At 39.8% G+C, this 19,271-nt stretch overlaps 1 protein-coding gene across 1 annotated transcript; it reads right to left on the bottom strand.

Annotated features, from left to right (window-relative positions):
* Positions 1 to 232: 232 nt before the first annotated feature.
* On the bottom strand, positions 233 to 17,728 carry wapla (WAPL cohesin release factor a). Its single transcript, XM_044045989.1, has 20 exons — positions 17,446 to 17,728; positions 16,446 to 16,861; positions 14,928 to 15,633; positions 13,800 to 14,113; positions 12,668 to 12,792; positions 11,470 to 11,565; positions 10,725 to 10,904; positions 9,454 to 9,590; positions 8,536 to 8,647; positions 7,726 to 7,956; positions 7,525 to 7,636; positions 7,258 to 7,355; positions 6,891 to 6,967; positions 6,172 to 6,347; positions 5,913 to 6,028; positions 5,380 to 5,610; positions 4,604 to 4,808; positions 3,462 to 3,550; positions 3,262 to 3,357; positions 233 to 2,235 (listed from the first exon to the last, which is right to left on the bottom strand). Exons 2-20 carry the CDS (start codon positions 16,834 to 16,836, stop codon positions 2,170 to 2,172), a joined length of 3,558 nt encoding a protein of 1,185 aa, XP_043901924.1. The 5' UTR covers positions 16,837 to 16,861; positions 17,446 to 17,728; the 3' UTR covers positions 233 to 2,169.
* Between the last annotated feature and the right edge of the window lie 1,543 nt (positions 17,729 to 19,271).

Raw genomic sequence — 19,271 nt, 5'->3', positions numbered from 1 at the left:
TACACCAACCACACTTTGGACGCAAACTCTTTGTCAAGGATGAAAAAGAAGCAGAGGTCTCTCTCTCTCTCACACACACACAGTTCAGTATTCAGCAGCTGCTACACACACACACACATGAATAACAAAGCAAACTAAGACATCACTTCTGTTTGGAAGCATTAGCCACCTGTAGCTCAGACGGCCAAAAACAAAGCTCAATTATTCCAAGGAAGAAAACAAGGTGAGTATATTGAAAGTAGCAATATTTTTTTTCATTTTGAGATACAACTATTTACATGTAACCAAAGACAACGTCCTTGAAACAGTACAAACTATTTTGCGATGTTTTTTTTTTTGTTTTTTTCCAAACGATAACTCAGAAATATTGTATAAAATAAAAAATATCAGCTTCAGGGGGAAAAAAGTAGTCTAAGCATTTTAAATGTCCATTAACCACCATGTACAGAGTATTTACATGCAGACCAGAATTTGCAAAGGAAACAGAACAGTAAACAGTTGCAGGTGTGTTCACTGCGGGCCTTATAAACCAGTTACACCTCATCTGCTTATACAGGTATGGCTGTCATTGAAATCAGTGATCGTACACGTGAGCAGTACAAGACGGATGCGTCTCCAAACGTCTGGTTGTGTCATCACAAAGAAAATGACGCCGTGAAAGAATAAATAAATGGAAGCTTGACACGCCATGTTTGATGGAGACACACGATGATACAGAGAGTAAAAACATGAAGCTACGCATGGCTGGACGCCGAAAACTCACATGAAATAACATTAGGATAACATGGCATCTCCCATGTAAATGAATGCGAGTTTTATTGAAATTTGATGTGGTTTGAGGACCAAACAATATTAATTAAGCCTGTTAAATCTGTGATTACTATACATATCTGTCCAACCACTGAGCGGTGTCTCATGGGGTATATTATAATGAATCATGACGTGAAAGTTTACACACAAATGCTATGTCATGAGGTAAAGACTTTCCATTTACAAAGGAGAAATAAAAATACAAAAAAGCATTAAATTAAATACATTAAAAAATAACTTCATGATAAATTCAACGGGGGGAAGCACAACCATCAATCTTTGTGAGAAATTCATTATATGCATACTGTAATTACAAACTGTTGAATGAATTAAAATGTATATTATCTAAACAAACCAAAATTCATGAAAGTGTGTAGTTTCCCACTTTTCATTACCTGTCAAATCAAGAAAATCCTATCAAAGCCAGCTCATCACACAGCCCTAATTTTGTTAAAAGCAATTCATAACCTGGGTGGAAAAAGAAAATGCCCTCGAGATAAAAAACAAAACAAATCTAAAAACATGAGAACTCCTATCTCCTCGTCTAACTCACAAAGTTTGCTAAAATGAATGAATACAATGAAAACATTAAAATCAAAGCTGGAAAAAAAAGAAGAAAAAAAAAAGACTCTTTCCCTTAAAACATTCAAACCAACTGCAAACACATAGCTAAACTAGATGCATGTGTGTAAAATCATTTCACACAAGTTTAAGAACAGAGATGTCACCAACACATCCATGAAAATGATTGTTTTCCATGCGAATCAATGATTTCACCCTTGGCGTTGACATAGATGAGCAGAGATTAAAATGTAATCGTCCATGAAATGTGATTCAAAGGTTCGTGCTCCAGCTGAGCGACCGAGAGCGGAGACCTGACAATAGACAGGAGGCTCCAATCCCGTGGCCCGTTGCCCTCAACCCTATTTTAGGACATTTCAAAAGGACGTCCGCTTCGATTCCCTCTTTGTGTTTGACATTCCGCATTTGGAGCACTCGGAGGCCTCTACCCGATTCCCAGTTTCCTGAGGAGTGAATCCTGAACCTTTCGAGTTTATCCGACTCTTCACTGCCACATTAGTCGTGTGGAACGAGAAGAATCAGCACATCTGTGAGTTAAGCAGGGGCTTTGGTTGAGAGAGGAAGTGTCACTTTTGTACTTGCATGTTTTGCATTTGTGCATTTAAATGCACATCAGAGTATCTATCGGTGAAAATTCAGAGTGATCGCAGGATCACGCGAAGACGCGGGAAAGCTGCTCCAGTGACTCCTTGTCGCTCCGGTTATGCAGCGGTACCAGAACAGCCTGGGATCCCTTTTCTGTGCAGTCGGAGTGTGAGTCCGCTGTCTGGCTGTCTGTTAACAGTGCTCCAGGTAGTCAATGACCCGCGAGATGGACTTTTGTCCCGTGGAGCCCATTGCACACTGTGAGGGGGGAAAAACAGGAGTGTGAGAACACCAGCATGCTGTTTCTGTGCTTCTCTGCTGATTGTCAAGTACGTTCGACCCTCCAGTCATGCAAGCATACACAACATACTCTGTGTGTATGTATTTATGTATATATATATATATATATATATATATATACATACACACACACACACACACACATTGTTTAAACTGAAAAGTAATTCAAGCATCAACATAAATCCAAAAAAATATACAAAAATTCCTCTCGGCCTTGGCAATGATAAAATAACAATTATAATTGACTTAAAATCACGATATAATAAAGATTTAATACATTGTTGGTTTTCTATCCATAAAGAAGTTTTAAAAACACAATTAAATGTGACTTATTCAAACATTTAAAGAGAATAGCTCATTTTCAGATTCTGCTTTTTTTTTTTCTGAGCCTGTGATAAAAACCTCAAAAATAAACATAATAAACATTTAATTGATTGTTGGCTCACATTGACAGACATGTTGTGTTGTATTTAATTCTCCATTACTGCCACAGCACTTATTTCTGAGCAGCTCAAAAGTTATCGAGACATTTCCGATTTTAGAAAAAGGAGAAAATCAAGAGAGGCTTTTCATACAGGATATCGATCATATCAATTGCCTCTACAGCCATTTGAGACATTATGTTTTCACAAATTGCTCCAATAATGAGATAAACAGAGGTAAAAGCTTGCTTTTCCATCTGATCTCTGGTATTTTCTGAGAAATGAGTTGCCGCCATAGTGCAATAGCAGCAATTATTTGATGTGAAAATGGAAATGAATCATTGTATGAAACCACTGGTCCTCAAAAAATGCTATCTGTTCCAAGCCACACAAATCAATGAGCCCAATTAAATGGCTTTTTGCGACTTCGGTAAAAATTTGGGGATTGTTTTGTGTATGTTTTTACAAAAAAAAATGCCTCTCAGTGTGCAGGTTTACAGTTCCATGCAAATGAATGAATCTAATTAATGTCAGCAAAGACTGTGCTGATAGCCAAACTCACCGTGAGGTTCATGAAACTCAAGAATTTCTTAAGCATTTCTGTCATGATGGAGAAATCCCCTTTTGGTAGATGCGTTCTCACAGTAGTCACATTTATCTGGGGTGGGAGGGGGCACAGACAGGAGCATGGAAAACAACATTAATATTTTTGAGCGCATGAGAAACTATCTCCAAGTGTAATGTGTGCCTGGATATTCTCACCTGGCTGCCCTGACACAGACAGCCCAACAGCAGAGCCGTGTAGGAGGCAACGATGCTGTCCTCCATATGTTTACCCGCGTGCTGCAGAGCTACAGCAAACACGAGACAAAAAGAAGAAACAGTCACTTTTACAGTCTGTTGTAGAAAGGAAAGAAAAAAATTCAGGGAAATCTGCAACGATCCCTAATTATTTTACTGTTTTTGTTAGCGTTGGGCAGTTTCGAAATGTTTACATTATTTACACACAACACATAAAGATTGGTCACGCATACATGAGAACATGAGCCGTTTAAAGTGATTTCATAATCTTATGACTGATAATGAATCAGGAACCTGTGGGCAAGTACATCATGGCAAATGTAAAATGTGTCAACAACTTAGAATCTTTGACAATTAGTGATTAAAAGCCACATTTTTACTCCATTAATCGTTTGGTTTACTACGATTCAGAAAATTGCATTTGAGCAATGAGAGAGTAAAGTCAGGCAATGGTTGATTTTTGCTCATAACTAATTGCTGCAGCTCTGGAAGGCTTCATAATCAAGTGGAATACGACAAATGTACAGACATGAAACATAAACAAGACACTCTGTCCCATTGCCTCAGAGTAAACATGTTTTTTTCTTGTCCCAGCTAATTAGCTGAGCTGTGAAGAAGCAAATGAAGGTGCTGCCATGCAGTAATCACATCCACAACTTTTAGCACATTTATCTAGGCTTGAAAGATCTTAGCCTGAGCTTTACAGCCGACATCCTCTGACCCATTCAGTTTTATATTGAACTTAATGTATTTTTTTTTACACTGCTCAGTGTTTCCCATACATTGATTTACATGTGGCCACTATCACAGGCCAATGTTTTTTTTTTTTTTCTCATCTTATTGTAAAGCAAACACACTGTGCATTTATCAACTTGGCCACACTAGTGGCACCAGGCTCCGTCTCTTTGGAGACTGCATTGAATTTCATTTACTTGGACAGCCCCAAACAAAGTCTGAACATGGCCTTGGGATAACTTTCCACAATAACTCATAATAACTGTTGAGGGATGGTTAAATACCGGCAACTTCTCACCGGTCAGTTAAATCAAATGGACAAAGAGGTAAAAAGTCCAAAATAACCTTTTGTGCAGCGTTTCGCTTACCTTTATTTAGGTCCAACTCTTCATCCTCTTCCTCTTTCTTCTCGGGTTGGCTCTGGTCACAGGTTTCAGACGCCACCCACTGGATCTCACCAGACGTCTCCTTCCACTCTCCACTTTGGTCCAGTGCAGGCTTCGGTGCTTCGCTGATGAGGTCATCAGTTTTGGCTTCAGCCAGAATGGCAGCACGCTCTCTCTCCAGGAAGAACTAGAAATAAAGACATCATTTCAAAGCACAAATGTGGACTGATTCAAAAGACATAAAAAGGAAGCAACATGACTTAAGGCCGTTTCTTAGTTTTATGATCAGTTACTGACTGGGAACCAATACTCTGAAACAAGTCTTGAAAATGAAAATGATTTTAGAGTTGCTGCTCAATTGAGTTTTATGGTTTCAGTAAAGTGGAGTATGCTACACTTGGTTATTAAAACATGTGCAACTTCAGACTTTTTTACTTATTGGCTCCCAGCCATTTTCAGAGCAGTGGTCAAATTGGTTAATAATCACATGCTAGAAAGGAAGTGAGAATATTTTCGAATAAATAGTGGGTCATTGGATATTCATTCAAACTTCATTTTTGAAAAAAGTGAAGAGGATATGTTATATATATGTTATATATCCTGTTTTGCTGTATCACCCAGCCTTCGTGCATACAATACATATTTTTGTTCAAGGCTGCTGCCCAGTGTTTAGCAGTCATGATTAAAAATAATTTTGGATGGAAGAACACTTGAGTAACAATAAAATATTTATTAATGAGCTCTGACACAATACCAACCTTCACAAGTGCAGCTAGAGCACCAGAGGTTTGGGCCTGGTCGCCGTCTTCTCCCTGAGCTTCAGCTGTGCTTGGAGGTGCCAACTCTGCCACTGTGTCCGACTGCGTTGGGTCAGCAGGCTGAATAAGGCTGTCTTCCAGACAGCTGTTGTCAACAGTGTACTCCATGTCCACCAGGTAGTGGCGATTTCTTGAGCTGTACTCAACAAGGTTTATTAGCAGACCGAGACCCTGGGATACAAAACAAAAATACACAATAAGTCTCACACAGAGGGGGAGGAGAATATATTTTCAATAATTACTCTGCCAAGGAAGGAGGTTATGTTTTCCACCTTGTTTATCTCCTTGTGAGCATCATAACTCAAAAATGTGGGGATTTGATAACATTTTTGTAGAAATTTTGTAGGGACGTAGATCACGGCTCAAAGAATACGTTATAAAAAAGTGTAGTGACACAGTGGGGAAACAGAGAAGCCTTGGCAGAGGTTTGCGCTCACCAAGTGCTTTCTCAAGTTCTGGAATATCGCACTTACCAGTACTCGCACGTCAAAGCGCTGCTCCTGGGGAATGTACCGAGGGACTCGAAGGACGCAATTCAGAGCAGTCACTATCAGCTGTTCCTGCTCCCCTGTTTTAGTGCTGCCCCACTCTGCAGACAACAAGATTGTTATTATTATTATAATAATAATAATCTCCACTGATATGAGTCATCATTACAGCAATCCAAATAGAAAACAACACATCAAACAAAAAGGAAAATGTAAGAAATATAAAGGTTATAAAAGAGAATACCATTGTCATGAGTGAGGTTAAGTAGCACTCCTATGATAGCCCGCATACAGTCCTCCACGGCCTTGCCCACATTACTGAAGCTGCAGTGGGGCAGTGTTGCACCAGACGATGACAGGGAGCTGTTGTTTAATGCCCTGCTGTACCGCTGGATCATATCCTCACAGTAACGCAAAGCCCTACGGAGGATAATAAAAATTGATGTGAGAAGTTAAAAAGCAAAAGACAATGGCAAAATGAGGGACACTTTAAGGAGAACTAGCACAAGGATGACAGAACACGGGAAGAGCCGAACATAAGCAGAGATAAAGAGCAAGGAGACTCAAAAACACAAAATGAATTAACTTAATAACAATTAGTGGAACCGCATATAGGTCTAGCGATATTACACATCAACCAGTGCAAACTAATAATCCGAGTTTAATTGGTGGTTAAAGATAAGATCCACCTTTGCCTGTAATTACCATAAACAGCATAGAATCTCATTAGCTAGCAATTACTAAACAAGTAATGTCATTTTCTGTTGCCAACAGTGTTACACAAACTATTCCTTCATTTCTATTAAGTGTTATGTTTTATTTATTCATCTTCTAAATAACTTTAAAACGCCGTAACAACCAGTAAGACAGCGTTTAAAATAATGGAACAGTAGAAATATAATATCGGTACAAAGGTACTGTAAAAAATGTCTGTGCCAAGTCAATAATAGTCACGAGCCTCACCTGGCAGAGGAGACAATGAGTTGAGAGTCCTTGTACGCAATTAAGTAACGCTGGTTTTCTGGGTTCTGCACTGTTACCTGTTGGCAGAAGATGAGAGAGAAGTATAAACAATAGCAGGGAAAGTACATTAAAAAGCTTGAAAGTCAAAAATCCAAATACAAGGTGAGACTTCAGATCAATGGCATTTTAAGTGAGATAGTTGATAAGAGACAATCAGCTCTTTAACGCAGACTTTTATTGTGTGACAATAAAATTTACCAGGCAATTCACAGCTCTCAGTACTCAATTACTCGCTATGCCCTTGAGTGTCACTTTTGTACGACTTTAATGCAGAGCAGAGAACCCACTTTGACAGAGCAGTACTTACACTTTCAAGCACTCTCAGACATCTCTCGGCCCCCCATAAAGATGCTACGAGGTTCTCCTTGTCATCCTCTTGGCTCAGATTCTGCACACACTCTTTCACTGTAGAAACACCGCGAACACAACATACATGACTATTACACACCCTGGCAGCTACTTGAAAGTCAACAGCTGTTACATTTATCCAGAGGCAAGAGATTTCCGCAGAAACATTAAAACAGTGACGAAACACCTGCTTTGACACAAGTGCAGTAGAATCCCACGCACCCACCTTTGTCTACAATATGATCCAAACCACCCAGTAGCCGCAGTTCTTCTTTGAACCAATCACCAGCTCTCTTAGAGGTAAGAGACAGTAATGTCTCCATGGCAAGGTGGCCAGTCTAAAGGAGGAAAGACAATATGTAAATTCTGCATGACATTTAAAAGTATCTTTTTCAAATTTGCATTAGACTTAAACCCTCCAACAAACCGTTATGTTTTCTAGGTCGAGATGCTTGTTGTGCACAGTCTCACACAGCTTCCTAATCTTCTCCTTGACTTTTGCAACCTCTTTTGCTGTGAGCTGATCCTGGTGAGCCGAGTAGTCCTGGTCTAGCTCCAGCAGCTTGATCATTAGCTCCAGACACGCTCTATCCAGATCCATGTTAAGTCGATCCCGACTCAGAATATACATCAAGGAAGCCGTGCACAGACCGAGGTTCTGATTAAACAGTGGAAACAAACTTTAACCAAGTGGATGAAACTAAGGTGACACAGAACACCAGGAAAAACAGGGAATAATCTTAATCCATTCTCCACTATTACTGGATACTTCTCTAATTCAGAAAAAATAGCTTTAAGGGAAAGTAAAAGGGCAAGAGTAAGCATAACCCAAAGTTAAAAATATGTACAACAAAGCTCAAGGCTTTAACTTGCAAGAAAGTTTGATCTTTAAATAACATTATATATATGAAGAAATTCAACATCCTCTTCATTAGCAGATCATTAATGAAGTGTGTTAATGCGGACATTACAAAAAACATCACGCTGTTAATTTTAAATTCACCCCTGTCAAGTCGTTTCACAGCATATGAGCATAGCTAATTACTTAAGGCAAATTCAATTACAATAAAAATGCTGAGATTTTAGAAAGGTTCAAAGAAGACAATCAAAAGAGGGCAGCATGTTTAAAAAAAATAAAAATAAAAAGGACACTGTATATGCAATTTGCATAAATCTATGTTCACATAAGAAGGTACACTTCAAGTTTGGATTCAAGCAAAAATAAAGTTTCACTAACCGGATGCTGTGGTGCATCACTGAGCATTTTGAAAACCTGTGCCACTTTTCCTCTAGCCCGCAGGTGCATCCTGAAACCTGGCATGGCGCACCTTGTAGCCAAGCTGATAATACTGGAGCAGAGAGAGAGAGAGGGAGGGAGGGAGGGAGGAGGAGGGAGGGAGAGAGAGAGAGAGAGAGAGAGAGAGAGAGAGAGAGAAAAAAGAAGGTTAGATCAAATATTTATCAGTTTTACGTTGAAAACTAAGAAAAATTGTGGGTCACCAATCTTCCAAATCCATATTACTATCTAATTTCCAATACATCCCATTTTGTATTTCTAAAATGTTACCCTCTTCCCTACAGCCATTTCTTTATAAAAACTATCTAGGTTGTCTATCCAGGGTGGATTTTATTTCCATAAAACAAAGGCTGTGTATACTTTGCCATACTACAAAAACACACATTTTAACCTGCCATTATTCAAATAGACTGCGAAAACATAAGTTAGCCATAAAAGCAGGGCAGAGAAAATAGGCAAAATATAGTTGTACATAAACAACAATGAAAGTTAAAAGGATTCATCAAAAACTGCCACTTTTACATACCACGTGAATAATTTAATTTAACATACACACCATTGTATGCTGCTACCCGCTGCTCTCTAATAGCTTTGCAATTGCAGTTTTGTTTACTTTAAGGACAGCTACATACAAATTATATACCTCTGGTCATCTGAAGCAGCAGTTTCTCCAGTTGCTTTATTAACAGACTAGCACTTGCTGAATTGAACAGCTGTTAAGTGACAGGGACCGGTACCATTTCATCAATTCCATGAGGTACTTTGTAGATTAAAATCAGTCCAATGTGCCACTCAAAAAAAAGGGTTGCATTCATGGGCCTGTAGAAAACCCCAAATGTTTTCTACACCCCTCCTTACCTAAGGCATCTTGTGTTGAGTGGCTGAGTGCTCTTCAAGCCCGTCTCCAGGTACTCAAAGTCATCTGTGAACTCTTGATTCTCTCCGAACTCCACCACATCATTGAAGTGCTTTACATGCTGCACTACCGTGTACAGCTAGTGGAAGAGAGATGAGGTTAATTACAGCTAATTTGGCCGTAGTGCACTTGTCTATAGATATAATCAACTTGCACAAGCGCACATACACAAGCACACTGGGAGGAATGCGGTTATTGTTTACGTCCTCTCTACCCGTTTCATTATCAGCAACAGCTGACTGAGCCAATACCCTTGATCAGTCTGCTGAGCGTGTGGAGTATGGGGCCTGATCAGCAGTTGACTCCTTTTGCCAACATCAACAGTCATGCTGTGTGTGTGCTCAGCGAGACACACCTCAGCCTCAGACAACACCGGTGAGTAGTGGCAGTTTAGCTCAAACCATTTTACCTCATGGGATCTTTGACAAACAGATTGATTTGGAGCCAGAGAGCCCATTTGCAAATGACATGGGCTTCAGGGGAGTTTAGACTAACAATCCCCAGTGAAACCTCCAACTTACACAAGGGTTCAAATAATCAATTTTTATCTTGACTTCACATTTTAAATAGAGCTGAGCAATTGCTTTTAACACAATTAGCAAACCACAAACGGTGCAATTTAATTGTTCTTCTTTCCATGTCCCAGGGAAAAAAAAAATAATAATAATATTTTAGGGGATATATCAATAGAATGCTGTATGATACAACAATTAACATCATGTTTTCATTGATGAGTTTTTGTTACATTCCTCTTCCATGAAGTCTGTTGTACCCAGATTCAGTTGGTTCTGCTACTCCGCCCCCAGATGTCACTAAATCCTACACACTGGTTATTATGTTTCGTTGGTGTTGTATAAGCTCCACCACCATCCTTTGAGTCTATTACTCAACAAATCGGAAGTGAAGCTGAAGTGAAGAAAAAAAAAAAAAAACACTTTCCCAAATAAAATTGCAGTTGCAATACCCCTCAGAGAAATCACAATTACACATTTTCACCAAATTGTTCAGTCCTAATTTTAAATGTATACAATGCTTTTACTGCATTATCAAATGTGTAAGCACAGCTTGTCCAAGGCTAAAACAAGCACATTAGTTCAAAAATGCATGAAAACAAATAGAGTGAATATAAATCAGCAATTAACTGAATAAGACCTTTGCGACTCTCTGTTGTTAAGCTGACATCTAAAAATATGTTAGTGTTCTCAAACTTTACCTCCTTGTGCTCCTTTCTGCATTTGAGTGCCGTGACGATATCCTGGTTGAGTCGTGTGGGGATGGTCTCTGACTTAATGACTTTGGGCGGAGGTGGAGGGGCTTTGAATAGGCCGTCATCTTTATGGGAGTTGCTGTCCTTACTGCTGCTGCTACTGCTGCCGCTGCTCGATAAAATGGCCTAAGGGGGAAACAGAGAAGAAATGGGACTCATACCAAAGCAGCAAAATCTGCTTAATAGCATGTCCGCAAGATTTACCTCAGCTGTATAGTTTGTCAAGTCTTTCATAAGTGTTGTTAACACATGTCACATGCAGTGTTAACAACAACTTTTAAATCCTAGACTCTGGTTAGCTTATCTCTAAACAAAGACTTATTTCAATGGGATAAATTCAATGCAGAAAATACCATGCACTTGGCAAAAGCTCAATGTGAACAGAAAGAGACGAATGAGAGTAATTAATACAGAACTGTTGACTGCCCAGAGACCAATAAACAATATCCTGGATTGTGGACAACAGGGCACAGGGAATTTTGTGAACAAATGGTCCTGCTTATTAGAATTTGCTTTAGTTGCCTGTTTACTGTGCAAAATTAATGCATCCATTTCAAACAACGTTTAACATAAAATTCCGTTTCCCCCACTGATGTTCTAATCGCAAGGCCCCCTGTTAGTTTGGAAAAACAAATAAAACACAGTAAATCTAAACACAACAGCTATAACCACAAAGCAAGTGATGTCTTACTGGGGCGGTTTGAGATCGAGAGAGGGGAGGCACCGGTATCTCTTGTAGTTCAGGTTGGTTCCAGTGGCGAGCATTATATACTGCTTTAGCAGGTGACTGAAAAACAAAACAATAAACAAACCAATAAACACAGCATAACACATGTCGTCTCTGTCCCTGGTACATCATTCATTTACAGGCTGAAAATCCATCATCATGGTGAAATCTTCCCACGGCTAAAAATAAACTTAGCTACGAGACAAAAAAACAAAAAAAAGGGTCCATGTCAATGTCTATGAACCATTCTGGTTTAAAGTTTATGTTATCATTGTGAATTATTACAATTGAACATATAAATGTTTCCCAGTGTACTCATGAAAATAGACTGAGACAAAAGCAGCCTCAGTGTGAAGCACAACAGTCCCCAAGCACACAAAACATTACCTTAATATGACACATTGTGTGGCTCAAATATACATTACAAAAGACAGTGTTTGGAGTTTTGTTGATGATGAACACCAAATGCACAGACAGCTTACAAATAACCCAAAGCCACAACAAAACAGGATTCAGATGAACAGAGCATATTTGGGAATAAAACCACAAATCAAAGCTGAGTTTATGCAGTAATAGTCAAAACCCCATAATAAAAGTGCGTGCAAATGAATACAGAATTACTCCAACCATGTGAGACTGTTCACAAAATAATCCCTGGGCGTCAGCATTCAGAGCATCAAGTATGCAACAGTAGATCTAGCAGAACATATTGCAGCTGAATCACAAAACAGCATTACACTAAATGGCATCCAAATAAATTTAGGTTTCAGTTGAGCCGCTTTCCCTCCTACTAGCTCTATTTTTCTCCACGCTCTCCAATTACATCAGTCTATTTTGAGAAGAGCTGGGTATTTGATTATGTAATTGTTATTTAATCAACAAAAGTTACCAAGTTCACTGTGGTTGAGAGGAAAGTCGTGACAGTTTAGAGTTTAGATAACACACCTTGACCTCCATATTGACTGTAGACTCCTGTTGAACCAGAGTCGATTCAAATAGGTCAAGAGATCCATGCTTGCTTTGTTTTAACAGTCTAAGTAATTACTAAAACAAAACTTAATGGGTAATTACTCAAAGACAATTGTTGCATAACAAAAGGAAAACAATTGCTTTTTAGACAAAGTAAGAAGATGCACAGGAAATTTCAGACAAGCTTGTGTACCTTTTTGGGTCCACTGAAGATCTTTTTCAGTCCACTGCCAGTGTATTTATCACCCCGTTTCCCTGAGCGTCCTTTCTGTATGTCAGTGCCACCAGGACTGGAGTCATCAGAGAAGTCAAAACCATCTGTTGGGAGAAACCAAACGTATAAATAGACTGAAAAAAAAAAAACAATCATCCAAGCTCTCCCAAGAAAAGAGCTAAATTAAAAAGATAATAAAAATGTAGTCGAGTTATCTTCTTCTTTTTCTTTCGGCTGCTCCCTTCAGGGTTCGCTACAGCGAATCCTCCTCCATCTCACCCTGTTCTCTGTATCCCCCTCTCTCACACCAACTAACTTCATGTCCTCTTTCACTACATCCATAAACCTTCTCTTTGGTCTTCCTCTAGACCTCCTGCCTGGCAGTTCCAACCCCAGCATCCTTCTACCAATATACTCACTATCCCTCCTCTGTACATGACCAAACCATCTCATTCTGGCCTCTCTGACCTTATCTCCAAAACATCTAACATGTGCTGTTCCTCTGATTGACTCATTCCTGATTCTATCCATCTTTGTCACTCCCAAAGAGAACCTCAACATCTTCCTCTCTGTTACCTCCAGCTCTGCTTCCTGTCTTTTCCTCAGTGCCACTGTCACTAGACCATACATCATCGCTGGTCTCACCACTATCTTGCATATCTTTCCTTTCATTCTGGCTGATACTCTTTCATCACACATTACCCCAGACACTTTTCTCCACCCATTCCAACCAGCTTGAAAACATTTCTTCACCTCTTTTCCACAATCTCCACTGCTCTGGACTGTTGACCCTAAATACTTAAAATCCTCCACCTTCTTTATCCCCACTCCCTGTAGACTCATGGTTCCACTTGGGTTCCTCTCATTCACACACAAACATTCTGTCTTGCTGCGACTAACCTTCATTCCTCTCCTTTCTAGAGCATATCTCCACCTATCAAGCTTTTCCTCCACCTGGTCTCTGCTCTCAACACAGATCACAATGTCATCTGCAAACATCATAGTCCATGGAGATTCCTGTCTAACCTCTAATAATAATGTAGTCGAGTTATGCTAAACATAATTAAAACAATCAAATATGCTTTTATCCATTTGACGTAGGTCAGTGTACCTGTGTTGCTGCTGGCCTGGCTGTCCTGAGAGTCACTGGTATGAGGGCTGTCCACACTGGAGCTTAGAGCAGCCAAGGCTACAGCCGCCTTCTTGGCCTTCTTCTCCTTGGCATGAGTGCTGTCATCATCACTGTCACTGTCACTCTCGCTTAGGTCATCAAAGCCAAAGTACTTGATCTTGTAATTACTCTTGCCCACCACGCTACCATCTGAACCTTCCTCGCCCTCCTGGTCCTCTTTCTCTTCAAAGCCAAAGAACTCTAGCTTGCTCTCGGCCTTGGTTTTCTTCGTCTTTGTCTGGGTGGGTCGGAATCTGAAAAAAAAGGACAGAGGGATTTGCATCTACATGACTGTTTGTTTGTTTTTTTTACAAAGATTCTCCGAGACGGGAAGAAAAAATAAGATCTTGAGGTACTTGGCCCAGCTTTTGGATAAGTGAACAAAAAAGGTTTTCAAAGTACTACAAGTCCACAGTTGCAAAGAAAGACAAGAGCGTGCAACTGCACAGACAACATAAGCTTAGAGAAAGAAAGTTTTCTTTTGGACACCCATTATAAAAGGCATGTACTACAGCTACAAATGAATGTGCATTTTGCTTTTTAAATTAACTTATTATTGCATAGTCTTAATTTCAGTGACCAAAACCTCACTGTTAAAAGTGTGAATGCAAAATGACACAATAAAAAAGTGTTGTTCATTGTTTGCCCCCCTGCCTTATTTTATTTGTGTATGCATGGTGCTGCAAGTCTGAAAATGTTAGAGATGCAAAATCTTGAATGATTCATCGAAACCAAATTTCTCAAAGATCCTAAATATTTCAGATGTATTCTTTATTGAACTGTTTGAGAATATTGATCAACAGATGAATGGAATTTAATTAATGCTTGGATTACTTTTCATTATCTAGTTTTCAGAGGACATAGGTACCACAGGGTAGTGATAGTTGGGGAGTTTCAAATGCTAAGCCCTACCTGAAGTCAAAGGCGGTACAGAAGCTGTAAAAATGGCAATTATCCATTCTTACAGTTTAAACAGAATAGTGGACTATATCTGAAGGGTTTTAAACGCTACTGTTTTTATGTGTGTTATAATGCAGGGGGTTGTGTCACACAAAACACTGAGATTACCTTGTAGGTTTAGGTGGTGGAGCATCTGACTTTTTCTTCATCTGGCCTGCCTCTCCAACTTCAGCAGGAGCAGCTGGAGTGACCAGTTCATCCGTGCTCCGTTCAATCGAGTCCTGAATAGTGACATTGCAGACTGATAGACAGGAAGGGTGCAGAACTGTGTAATCACGCACCCTCCCACCACCCCTGCCTGGTGGCTTGGCTGCTGGTTTAGTGGCAGTACTACTTCCACTAGCAGAAAGGACACTGTTGGGTTGATTTGGGGCACTCACTGTTTCACTGGGCATATCGCTGTTTTCAGCATATTCAGAGGATGTTTTACTTGATCGGGTAGGCCGCTGGTATTTCTTACAGTTAGAGGCCCTTAGAGTGAAAGGGGATGGGGGAATGTTGTCCACTGGTTCTGGTGGGGGCTCAGTAGAAGGCTCTAGGTGAGCGCTTGACATCTCTTCTGATGGCAACCCATCATAAGAGGAAGCTGTTTGGAAGTCCCTGCCATCACCTGGTGGATCAGTGGACAGTTTAAAGGAGGCATCAATATTGGAAGAGGAAGAGATGGGCCTCTGGGATGCTAAGACATTCTGACTATCAGAGGGCACTTTGTTTGTGACATAGGTCATGCATGTAGGTTTCTGGTTGCCATCTGGTGTGCTTTTGAACCTGGGCTGATTATTTTTAACAACCTTCTCCTCAAAGGTTTGCTTGCCTAGAAAAGGAAGAAGAAAATCACAAATGGTCACATTAAAAACTGATCAGAGAAGTTTGAAAAATATTGCTGTGTAGTTTTTGCTTGAAGATGGTCATGTGATATGCTCTTTTAGTAGGTCAGTCATTATTAATTTTTTTCTTAATCATGAATAATGGCAGAAACTTAGTAGTAAATTTCAATGAATCACATTTATAGCACATGTCTGTAACAAAAATTTAAACCAACTTTTATAAATCTATCAAACTAATGCAAATCACGTTACTTGATGAATTTTACTGGATTATTTCAAATTAAAAGTGCAATAAACCTGAGGTAACACAATGCCTTCCTCAAAAATGTTAATGGAACAGCATTTTCACTTTGCAGGGGTACCAGTTTAGTTGCCATCTCCATTTCCTAAAGGCTGTGTAGTAGCAGGGTTAATAAAATGATTTATTGAGGCAGAGTGATTCTGTGACACAGCACACCAGAAGAACTTTTTCCTTGCCATCTCTCAACAGTGATGCAGCTCAATTCTGTTATTTATTTAACTTCCTGACAAAGCGATTGAGACCCAAAGTGTGAAAACTAACCAAGCCCCCTCTCTCTGAGGAAGCAGCTGTGTTCACACATTCTCACACACACTCCATGTAAGACTACACATGCAAGAGACTACACATGAAATATGCCATTGAAATACAACTAATTCATCATGAGTAATGACTGATGCTGACATGCCCTTATTTACTTAGTATGGAGCTGATTACGTCTGATACGGAGCTGAAGCACTTGTCTGGACACAAGCTGTTATGTTGGAAACACTTTCTTACTTGTGAACGTAGTAGCCACTGAGCTTGCAGAAGTCTGCGCAGATGTCACAGCAGTGGCTGTCCCACCACTCTGAACGGCAGCTTTCTTAGCGCCATCACCTTCATTGACTTTCACCTGGGATACACTGTGAGAGGTCACAGTCTTGGACTCATCATCACTGTCAAACCCAAATGGGTCTTCTTCACTGTCGCTATCCTCAAGCCTTGGCCTCTTGGAAAGCTCTGCAACATCAGTTTTCAGCATTGGCCTTTTGGCTCCCAGCTGAGCCTTGTAGGTGGTGTCCCCCCATTTGGTTGTCAGAGTAGACCTTTTATTGGAGAAGACCTCTTCAAATTTCGAGTTAGCCTCCCCACCCTTCCGGTTGTACGTTTTGCCAAATCTGGATGTCATGTTGATACTTTATGTTACATATTCCCTGTGAAAGGACGCAGAAACAGATTTTACAAATGGCATACAACATATCGCTCCAGATTATGGATGAACAGATTGATGTATGTGGGTTGAAAGTGAAGTATAACGTTTACTTAGCATAGGCATCGACGTGTTTTATGAACAGGGGAAACTGTACGAGATTTGTAATTCTAGTTGGATAAGTCAACAGCTGGTTAGCAAGGCTAACTCAAGCATCCTAGCTTTGAAATAACACGATCCGTCGTATGTGCGCAATACACCAGGAAGCTAAAGTAAGTCAGATTTACTTTACTTTAACTTAGATTTGATTTCGTCTCCCTGACGTCACGAAATTAGCAGAATTAGCTGACCAGAGTATGTTAACTCTACCCAAGCTTGCTGCAGCTTGCAAAGTTAAAAAGTTAGCCGTTAGCATATACACTGCTACGTACGCTAATGCTAACTCCCCATTTACACCCCCAATGACTGCATCGAATGTCGGAATCGTTTGAATTACCTATGTGCTGTCGATAACTTCAAAGGCACATTTGTGTGCAGATATTACGGTAATCGTGTGAAGTACATGAGAGTAGTGGCGCACACTCTTACCTTTCAACTCATGCGATTCAGCTACCTGGCCGCTTGTTTTTTAGCCAACCGGCTAGGCCTGTCATACAAATGAAGCGGGTAAAGTCCGTTCAACGCTGTAGAAACAACACTAGAAACTCGTCTATATCCTGAATATATCCCCTAGCACAATGTTATACACGAGATAAAATTATCTTCAATGCACCCGTTGCTACTAGAGTTTTTGTAAAGTAAATAATCTGAACATTTTGCATTTTCTAGTGCAACCGACGGCCATTAAAATGTCCCTCCCTCCTCGCATTCTAGCAAGACCTACATGTAGTGCGACGCACGGAGTGAATTGACCAATGAACAACAAGGATGTTTTTATGTCCCTTAGCAAACGCGACTGTGATTGGTTTTTAAATCAGACGTCACAGAAACGCTAGGGGGCGCTGGAGGACCACATTTGTTGATATATTTTTTTCTTTATTTTACTTGAAGACATGCCAAAGAGAAGCAATAGTGTGGACAATAGCGTAGACGAAAATTTGCGTGCCACTGCGCACGGTTAACTTTTAACAACATGAGCAACACCTTAACCAATTACTCTTCTCATTTCTGATTTATAAAAGATGCTAATCTGACGATGGTGTAACGTTATGACTCCCTGCTTCAGTTTTTGTATACAAACACAAAAAAGAGGTCAAATTATTTATGACTTCCTACTTTACTCGATTTCTCTTACAGCTTCAGTTGTTGTATACAAATACAAAAAAAGAGGTCACTCGATAGTCTTGATGAACAAAGTCTCTCACTCTCTTCTGAATACAAACCAAATGATAAAACAATGACTCCCTTTACTGACTCCATATCCTGCTTATACCAACATATTAATACATGACTGTGATCCACTGACATAATAACAAGTACGCCGCATTGTGATACTATGTACTATAGTATTAACATATTAGGCTGGTGGAATGGATGTCAGGGACCGATAACTGTCCAATAGAACTTTTGATGTAAAGAAACACTGCATATTGCTGAAAACCACTAATAGTTTTTGATTGTTTTGTTTTTTTGATGGAACTATAATTCAAAACCAATATAGTCACACACATTTTTGATTTAAAGGATATATCTTTGAAACTGATCCGGCCCCGGATAAACGGAGGATGATGATGATGATGATGATCTTTGAAATCAAAAATGGATGACAATTTTGGAATTTGGTCTGCTGAGAAAAAACATCTAATTTAGGTTTGAGTTTAAAATGAGGAACACACACGTTCATACAGTACGTATGCATTCTGGACACAGAAAGCATACACATCAACAATAGTGGATCTGGTATGGGGCCCAGATGGTGTCAAATGAATAAAAAGACTGTGTTGTAAACAGTCCAGGTCTGCGGGGCAAAGTACTCCCAACTGTATCAACACTGAAATGGCCATTAGTCAGCCTAGACAGACATCCGAACATCTCCCAAGTGTGCACATTCTCATAAAGAGAGAAAAGACGGAGACACCTGTTAGAAAATGGCTTGTCTCCATTTGAAAACACAAGGCCACTAATTTCCCAAGTGAGACGTTTGAAATGTTTGTTAGTTTCTCTTCTCATCTCACCAAAAGAAAATACAATAGCTCCTGCAGCCATATACAACAAGTCAATGGGTCACAGTTGAAATAGTTATGTCACCTGCTGCAGTTCTGTGTATTACCATTACATCACAATAGTAATAGTCAAGAGGAAAATCTGTCTCAGTCCCTGTCACAATCAATCTAATGATCAGATGCTTTCAAAGTCACTCAGTTTCTACAGTCATAATGCCACATTTGGACAAAAATGAAATTCACAGCTGATGT

The sequence above is a fragment of the Solea senegalensis genome, linkage group LG15 (genome assembly GCF_019176455.1).
Source record: "Solea senegalensis isolate Sse05_10M linkage group LG15, IFAPA_SoseM_1, whole genome shotgun sequence".
NCBI classification, from domain to species: Eukaryota; Metazoa; Chordata; class Actinopteri; order Pleuronectiformes; family Soleidae; genus Solea; species Solea senegalensis.
Note: the sequence above shows the minus strand (reverse complement) of the source record. Positions and strands in the feature narration are given on the sequence as shown.